This window comes from Anopheles marshallii, chromosome 2, assembly GCF_943734725.1.
Source record: "Anopheles marshallii chromosome 2, idAnoMarsDA_429_01, whole genome shotgun sequence".
In the NCBI taxonomy this organism is placed as follows: domain Eukaryota; kingdom Metazoa; phylum Arthropoda; class Insecta; order Diptera; family Culicidae; genus Anopheles; species Anopheles marshallii.
Genome location: NC_071326.1, coordinates 34,627,682 through 34,636,878, shown reverse-complemented (window position 1 = coordinate 34,636,878; position 9,197 = coordinate 34,627,682). Strand labels below are relative to the sequence as shown.

The following is a 9,197-nucleotide window of genomic DNA, read 5'->3' as shown; positions in this document are numbered from 1 at the left end:
CATTTGCGAGGCCTTCAGTTTGGAGGATGGACACGATGAAGCAAATCCCGGGGCAGGGTGACGTTGCCACCGGTGTAGTCAGGACGGCATCCGGATGCATGACAGTGACGTTAGAGGAAATAGAATGCCGTTTCTTTGGCACGGACTTGTCGGTCGCGATAAAGCGATTGTCTTTAACGGAAAAGAATGTGAGCTAGAAGAATTTGAATTGGTGTGTGTTTTTTTAACTGAGTAGTCTTTGTAATGTAAGGAAGTTATGGTAACAAATATTTATGGGTGCTCATTAATTTACATATTAGCAAATTCAGATCATTTCATAGTGATTCATTCTCAAATTTTGTAATGGTTATCGAACATGAATGACTGAGCAGTAAAAAAATAAAATACAGATAATTAATGCAATCGAATACAAGATATAACAAAAATACTGTTTATTGGCGTGCACAACAAAGAAAAAAATATCATACAATTACAACATCTACTAATACAACTTTCGCTTCGTTGTAAATAGAAAAAAATACCTTCCAGCTAAAACATAACACACGCCCTTATTAACTAGACGTCTCCACAATCCAGTTGCAGATTGATCCCACAATCACCCTGCGTCTTGGCTTTGAGGAACATCAGCTCCTTGCTGCTCAGCGCAATGGCCAGATAGTGCAGATTACACTTGAAAAACGGTGCCTGCGGTAACTGCACACTTGCCATCTGAATGCCGGACGACGCTAGATTAAAGCTGTTCCATTGAACGAACCCTTTCCTGCCACGGTACGTATACAGCTGTACTTTTCGATGGTTTTCCAAAAATGCCAGTATCGTTTCATCCCTTACTTCCAGCACCGTTAGCTGTGACGGCCGATAGCAGGAAATGATCTGGAACAGATGACCTTGCAGTATGTCGCTATAGATGCGGATAGTGTCGTGTTTACCCTTGACGATCGTATTCACCGTGTTCGTGACGGCGATGAGCAAACGTCTCGCTTCGCCCTTAAAGCCAACGTGCAGACTAACCAGCTCACCGGTGGCAGGATCCGGGAAGTGATAATTTTCTGTAGTGCTGATGCGTCCTAGCGGTACCGCTTTTGCTATCCGTGGTTCGGGAAGATGTTGCGGTTCGACTAGATCCGTTGCCAATTCGCGAATTTTAATGACGGTGTCGTTGCTTTCCTGCATCGCTCCAATCTCATTCAGCGGATCCGGTTGGGTAAGTAATGCCACGTCTGGTGAGTATTCGTCGGGTGTATCGTCTGTCCGGTAGTACGAATTGTTCCGCTGCATATGATTATACATGTTAATGGGGGAAGCGAATAAGGCCAGGTTCACGTGCGGATCATTGTTTGATCGTTTTTGGCGGGAAGCTGCGGTACTTTCTTTCCGGGAGAGAATTGCGATCCGTTTACCGTCGGATAAAGCCAGCCCAACACCGAGCGTATACGGTACAAAGCTAGCTGACTCAAAGATACGCGATAGATCCCATTCATCCTGCACGTTACCCGTGAGGTCGTACTCAAGAACGGTCGTTCGATCCAAGATGTAGAATCGTTCGAATGTAGCAGGATCCACGAACATACTGTCGACATCCTTATTTGGGAAGTTCTTGACCATCTCTAATGATAATCCCTTAAATTGCCATATCGATAAACCCGTCACGTTACAATGCTCATCGGTCGGCGCCGACCGTGTTATCAGGTAGAGACTCTCCTCATCCCGGGCAACCGTATGCCACTCGAAAATGTATCCCGTATGCACTTTAAACAAACCGACAAACGTTCTGTCCTGTGGATTCCATTGGTAAAACTTACTACCACAGCCGTAGTTAATTCCGAGGAAATAAATTCCCTGGTGCTGGAACGTCCAGAACGATTGGATAGGGCGCTGTTCGCGGATTGTTTGCCGTTGCACGAAATAGTTAAAGAAATAGAGACCTCGCTGCGTTCCATTGATGAGTGCTTGTGTTTCGCGGCAAGAAGTACGATAGTTTGCGCGCCGTTTCGCTAGCTCACCCTCGACAATCTGTTTCTCCGAATGCAATTTTCGCACAATGGCGTCAATAGTTAATCCATTGATTGTGCCGTTACCGTGGATGGAGTCGCGGAAAACGAATTTACGCGATCGAAGCTTACCCCGATACATCTGATGTTCGCGTCCATCCGTCCAGAGCGTTTGATCGTACCATTGATCGAAATCTATCCCGCCGATCGTATCCCTGGTGTACACATCGTTGGCAGCGATTTGGTAAAAGCTCAACGGAGACGAGATAGTCATGTCGTCGGTCAGTTGCACCGGTTCACCAAACGGAACGCCATTTAGCACGTTTGGCAGTACGACGTTGTTCAGCACACGTATCGTGTTGAATACAGACGAAGCTTCGATCGTTTGCTCACCGTAACGCTGCAAGACAGGGAAATAATCAATGAAGTGCAACGCTGTGGGGTTTTGTTAGTGCGAAAATGTACTACCATGACTGTATTCTGACGTTCAAAGCGCAGATCCCGACCGTTGACAAGACCTTCCACCAGCAGAGGATGGTGGACAACGATTTGCTTCACGAAAACTGGATGTTCGATGGTCTGTTCCGTGTGCAGTGTAATCAATGCGCTCGTCGGCAAACCGTTGATATGCGTGGCCATGAGATGATCACATTTGAAGGCTCCCGGAAGAAATACCATCTTATCTGTATGGTTTTGTATGAACCGAAGCATTAATTAGGCAGTATTAGAGCTGAATCGTTATTTTAACTTACCGACGATTTCGTAATCCTTATTCACTAGTAAAGTTTGTTTAGCAAGTTCGTCTGGATCGATTCCCATCAAGTTTTTGCCGATCAAATCCCCTTGGACACGTAACGATCCTCCCCACACTTTACCGCTAAATTCTACCGGCTCGGTGAAAACGATCGGTTCTTCCTGATCGTAGTACACGATTTCGTTATGTACATTCGTCATATTGTACCCGTTGATGGAATCGACCGTAAATCCGTGTTTGAAATGTACTTCCTCCTGCAGCACATAGTGACCCTTGAAGTAATAATCCTGGTTCGTACGAACGAGCGACACAAGCTTTTGGCTCACATTCATTAACTCATTCCAACCACCGAGCGCTTCAAGATTGTGGACCATCTGATGTCCTTGCAGATGTAGATCGCCCTTAATGATATGTGTGTCGGTTACATTGTTGTATGCATAGTACGTTTCGATAGGTTTAAATGATTTTCCGTTGATGGTTCCCGTCACGATCATTTCTTTAACGTACACTCTACCGAGCGTCACGATATGTCCAGGGAATGCGATGGATTCATTTTTAAGTATGCAATCTTTCACTGGTACGTTATTAATTATAGGTGCGTTAAGATCACCCACCACATCGAATCCTTGGGTGAAAAGCTTTGATCCAGTAAACTCCACTACTGCACCATCATTCTTGTAAACAACGTTGTCCAAAAATGCTGTTAATGGGATCTCATTCAATGTTCCACCCACGAACACATCACCCTGAATTTGTAACGGTTGCAGGAAGTGTAATGTGCTTGGTACAGCGTTCGTTTGGTCCAGCCATATAACGTTACTCAGAAACTGTGCAAAATCAACTCCATTCAGTATTCCGATTTCCACACTACCATCAATATGCAGTGTATCGATCACATGCTTACCACTAAGCATGTAATCATCGTTTAGATAAGTTTCCACATTTTCCTGCAAATGCACAATGTCCACTTCATTCAGATAGCGTGTAGCAAACGATTTGCTCACATACAGAGTGTCAACAAGCACGTCATAATTAAACGTCTGCGGTTGGCTTAAACTGAACCTGTACGCATCAAACGTTGGTAGATGCACGTTGTTTAACATCTTCGAAGGACCATCGATCAAACTGCCTGTTGTCAGCGATAGATAACTTGCATAAACGTCCCTTATGTATAAGGACTGATCGTGAAAGACGATTTCTTCATCCATATCGTAGAACTCAGCACGCGTTTGACCATTAAGCGTTCCCAGTATCTCCAGGTTCTTTGCGTACAGCAAAGAATACTGAGGGCAGAACTCTATTGTCGCTTGCGTGTGTTGATCACCGAACACTTTGATCGAGTTCGTGTCCCATTCCGTCACATTAATGCCACCGAACAGTCCGTCGAGCTGTACACGGTTGAAAAACACGTTGCCCATCACCATGCTTATGTTGACCGTCTGATCCGTGCTCTTGGTCAGTAGCTCATCCAGATGTATCTCCCCAATCATGTTCGATTCTATCCGGATCGGATCATAAAACTGCAGGTTGCGATAGTGTTTCGATGCGTTAATTTCAACGTACGGTTCGTCGACGTACACAACGCTCTGTAAGAACTCATCCAAATCGTATCCATCCAGCTGATCGACGTAAATAGGTCCGTGGACAACTACCTCGTTAAATTCACAGGCCGCTTTTAGGATCGTGGTTTGCAACATAGATGGATTATCGAGAAACTTATCCATATGTTTGCCGTGCACGGCACCTCGAACATCGAGCGATTCTTCAATTTCTAACAAATCGAAAGTCACCTTACCAGGGATGTACTGATCGTCGTGTAGCGTGATGAAATCAAACGGATTGATACCATTCACGAAACCATCGATATCAAGTGCATCCATTGCTGAAATAGAATTTGATACAAAATATTTAATGAGGTTTAACGACACATGCTTAGAAAACGTTCAGCTACTTACTTAGCAATCCTGTAAAATGCTTCTGGCCTGTTATGATCGTTTCTCGCGGTCCCGTTCGCAACACATAATCCTCCGGAAAGCGTAATTTGTTTAAGAACTGTACAGTTGTTTGACTAGCGAGTGTTACATTCTGCAACGGAAAGATGTGTAATATTATACTGTGGGCTGAATATTCAACTCGTTTGTTTCGCTTTTCTCACCCCTTCAACGTACAGATGTCCCAGTCGCATTGGCCGGTTCTTAAAAACAAGCCCATTGAAAAACGTTTGCCAGGGAACTCCATTGATACGTTCGAAGCTAAGGTCACCTTCAATGTGCAAAGACTTGGTGCGTAATACACGTCCATCCTCATCGATTGCTTTGCGCAACGAGCTTTCAGCTTCCTGTAGATTTATTTGAACTCCATTGACTTTGTTCGCAACGTGAACATCATCGATAACTTCCAGCGAATCTAGGGTTAGGTTTTTCCAACGCCTGTTCTTACAGTTGAAATAGATCAAGGATTCGCTTAAATCGATTCCATTGACCGTTCCACCTTCGGGCAGGTTCACACTGTTCGTGTAGAGATCACCACCGATGACCAATTCCCCATCGAGATTCACCTTGCCGTCAACGTTATACACCAACTCTTCAGCAGGGATACCGTTGATCTGGTCGAAAAAAAGCTGCTCTACACTCAGCTCTTTCACGTGCAGTTCTTTTGCAGCTGATGTTTTATCATCCACATCACGGCCAAATCGAGCGAAATGGTCCGCTCGGGGGTGTTCGAATCTCTGGATGTACATATCGTCTGCGTGCAACGCGCCATCCACGTACAATTTTCCCGTCACCTGCACCGTACCGTTGATATGAAGATCTTGCGATCGAGTATCGCGCCGTACACTGTACTGCAATTCGCTCAGCATTGCATCAACGCTCAGTTCTACATCTTGTACCGTCTTAACGGTAGCGCCTAGGTCCGCTTCAAAATCGGCAGCTCGCCAGCTATTTTGACCAATGGTTATCTTTGTTGCGGATAGATCGTACCCCTCTGCAAACCTCACCAAAGGAGTGTCCAACGTGCTAAGGTTTTGTCGCTTTAGTACTACAGGGTCACTCTCCATCAACGCTTTGTACGATTCGGCTTGCTCAATAACCGCATTCTGGTAGTCGATAATTTTCGTAAATGCGTCCATCGTTTCCTTAATTTCTTGAATTTTCATCAAAATCGGATGCTCACCCGAGAGCAGTTCGATCGATAAATGGTACAGGCTCGAATGTGCCTCATGGCGAGGCACAATGATAGAGATGGATTTTCCACGCTGCACAATCGCGGCACCGAACAAACCGTCCGTTCGATCTACGTCCAACATGCAGCTGACCTCATTGTCAATCACCTCGTTCTCGACCAAGCACGGTATGTTGGTGGCCAGGTCAAACGATACCCCATTCCATACGAGCGCTTCCAATCGTTGAATTTCGTGTGTCGCAAATATCATGCGATGCTGTACCAGCAGTATCATATCGTCACGGTACGTTCTGGCCGGTATCTCAAAAAAGGCTTCCACTATTTCAAGAGACTCTGTGGGGATCTTTTGCTCGTGAAACTTGCCCCGCTTGTATCGCAAAACGGCCGGCGTTTTACCACTGATTGCAATGTACGAATAGCGTCCGATTTGAAATGCGTACACCGATCGAAGCGCTTCCGAAGTGTAGTTACCCACGGGCTTAAACTTCCGCCGATTTTGATCACCCACTCGAAACGTATACATTTCCACCGTAGTATTTTGGGGAAACGCTACCAAATACTCTTCCCCTGCGGACACAAGTCCTACCGATGGGCAAGGATGCTTCAAGCCAAGCTTCTGCATTAACCAGAACTGACGTTCGTTAAAAGAAAATTCGTACACGGTCGCCGATACGGATTCGTACCGGTTCGGGTGGCGTCCTATTAGCAGCAGTGCATCCACCTCCTTTTGGCGGAAGAACTTAATTTGCGTAATAGTCTTGTGTAGCGGCCAACGCCATTCTTCTTCCAGCTGGTATTCCGCCTGTTCACGCATTGTGTACCATACGAGGAAATTACCCATCGATATCAGCACACATCCGACCGCTGAAGCACGCTCTGTGTCCCAGAAATTAAGCACCTCGAAGGCCATCGGTACGGATTCAAGCATCAGTTCCTGACTAAGCACGTACTGTCCTTCTCGCTCCAGCAGCACCACCAGACTGGCCGCTGTTAAACCCACGACAACGTGCCGATCGACATTGGTCGCGCTCATGGTTTTCCAGCGCAGAACCCGATCACCGTGCGTAAAGTTCACATCTTCGACGATGGACCGTATCGAAAGTGTATCCCGGGTGGCGTCGTGTACCTTGGGTGGTTCCGAAACGGCTCCCAACGTGCGGATGAAACTCTGATCGATCAGTTTCGCATCGATCGCTTCGTGCAGAACGTTGATGTGTGTTTCGCGCAGCGGTTTCAGATCCTCTTCCCTGAAGCGATCGGGATGTTCTAGTAATTGCTGTCGCTGCAGCTCGTAGGCTGTGAGTGATTCCTCCGTAACTCTAGGCTCGGCCGTGTCGGTATCAATCGATGGGAACGTTGCAGGACCACGCATACCGCCCCGGGAAAGGTCATGATTGTGTGAGGTGTCTTCGATCGGATCGGCCTTTAGTTTTTCTCCAACACCATAGCCTATAAACTGTCGAACGGAAAACACGTGGTTACGGATTACTCAGAAAAAGGTTCCCCAAAAGTTATTACCATTAATTCGATAGAGAACGCAAAGGAAAGCACTTTTAACGAGAAACACTTCATGATATTGCCGAAAATTGATTAAAAAAACAACCGGTACGTATTAAAATATTTGCCTCTTGCTCTTAAATAAATGGCACCATTTTTGTGAAGAAGCTCTAGTTGCAAAAGACGATCGGCACACAATGAATACGTAAAGGTTATCTGCAAAATCACCGATGAAATAGTTGCGGAATGCCTAAGTGTGAGATAAACTGAACGGCGAGAGTGAGAGTGGCAACTCACACAAGCAACGCAAATGAAAATGACTTTGGTATATGCGAGCGCCTAGATGTATGCAATGTTGTGTGAAACCAACTCACTGCTGTACGGTGGTCCTTTGTGACGGGAATACGGTCAAAATATTATTCTTTTTTTATCAAAATTAAAATGAGTAAAACTGAACGTTATAAATAATGTTTTACTCGTATTCTAATGTTTCGTGTAATTAAGTAATTGTTTTAAACTATAAAATAATTTAATTACATTTGTTGTTTGTTCGTCCTTTTGTTTGGGATTACCAAATTCCCTATCGAAGTTTTTGAAACGTTTTTTTCAAAGAAATATCAATGAAAGGTAATATTTTTTTTTGCATTCAGAACTTATAAGCAATTGAATAGCTTCTACACATTCCACTCAAACTTCCTTTTCGTCAGCTGTTTTGATGGCTTTATGCATTAACCTCCCGGATGCATCTACTTCACCTTGTCTATCACACCGCGAGCCTAATTGCACCTGTGTTGCTATCTTGTCTCTCTTCACCTGCTAGTGATCACATAACTAGCCTAGACGTATGCTACCCCAGCACCGCGACCCTATGCTCTATGCGTCCATGGGTGGGGAGACACGGCCATGCCTTTGAGGGGGGGTTGGCGAGTGAAGCATACTGCATTGACGGCGGAAACATGCCAGAAAGGAATGACTGGTGAAAGGGGTCTACCCGGTTGAACGGAGTGAAACGGCATGATGCGCGGTGAGTACGGATCGTAGATTATTGCGTGGTCCACCAAGATCAACCACCACCGGCACACGAAACTGAACCTGCCGCGGTAAAGCTCGACTTTGTTCGTGTTAGACTTTCGTGCAGTTCGCACGCACGTAGCCTTGAGGTGTCACGCCGCAGTAAACCAAAAACTTTTGTCCGCCGCAAGAAGGGTTTGTACGATCACACACCGGCGATCGACGTGAATTGAGAAGGCTCCCGCGGGTGTTAATCTTTTCCCTTCCCCCATATGTGCGCTTCACCGTCGTACGGTGAATCGAACCCAAAGCGAGTTCCCAACCAGGAGAAAGTTGTCGCGGGGCGTTGTTTACCTTTCGGCGAATTGGGAAGTCCATTCCGTACGGTGAATAAGGCATTGCTTCTCGATATCGCAGTTGGGTTGAAAGTGAAAAGTGGAAGAAAAAAAAAACATGCACATCTGTGTGTAGCCTTTCCGGTGTAATGTGTCAAGCGGCTGAAGATCCTGCTGCGCAAACGTCGTCTGCCGTTCGTGTTGCACGGCAGGAGTTCCATTGGTTGTGGATCGCACGTAGAGGTGCTGCATTACGTTGCTGCAAGAGACCCAGTTAAAGCCTGTGCACGGCCAGACACCGTTCGGGCGTGTGTTACTTCATCGCCGTGACGTGCGTTAGCCGCAATCGATTACGCGAACATTGCGAATAATGCCATTCCCGGATGCCGTTTGCGGGGCTTTTGGTGCGAGAGTTTTTCCTTTGTA

General features: G+C 45.9%; 1 protein-coding gene across 1 annotated transcript; it reads right to left on the bottom strand.

The window, feature by feature from the left end:
• Window positions 1-555: 555 nt before the first annotated feature.
• LOC128707901 (uncharacterized) lies at window positions 556-7,500 on the bottom strand. The gene is made up of 6 exons (XM_053802858.1): window positions 7,447-7,500; window positions 4,901-7,384; window positions 4,701-4,830; window positions 2,744-4,627; window positions 2,460-2,674; window positions 556-2,391 (listed from the first exon to the last, which is right to left on the bottom strand). Exons 1-6 carry the CDS (start codon window positions 7,498-7,500, stop codon window positions 556-558), a joined length of 6,603 nt encoding a protein of 2,200 aa, XP_053658833.1.
• Between the last annotated feature and the right edge of the window lie 1,697 nt (window positions 7,501-9,197).

Bases quoted from the DNA above. Each gene is read 5' to 3' on its own strand.
- LOC128707901 (XM_053802858.1), bottom strand. From the start codon at position 7,500: ATGAAGTGTTTCTCGTTAAAAGTGCTTTCCTTTGCGTTCTCTATCGAA. The intron at 7,385-7,446 runs GTAATAACTTTT...TCCGTTCGACAG, and splicing joins CGTTCTCTATCGAATTAATG to TTTATAGGCTATGGTGTTGG. The intron at 2,392-2,459 runs GTAGTACATTTT...CCTGTCTTGCAG, and splicing joins AACGTCAGAATACAGTCATG to CGTTACGGTGAGCAAACGAT.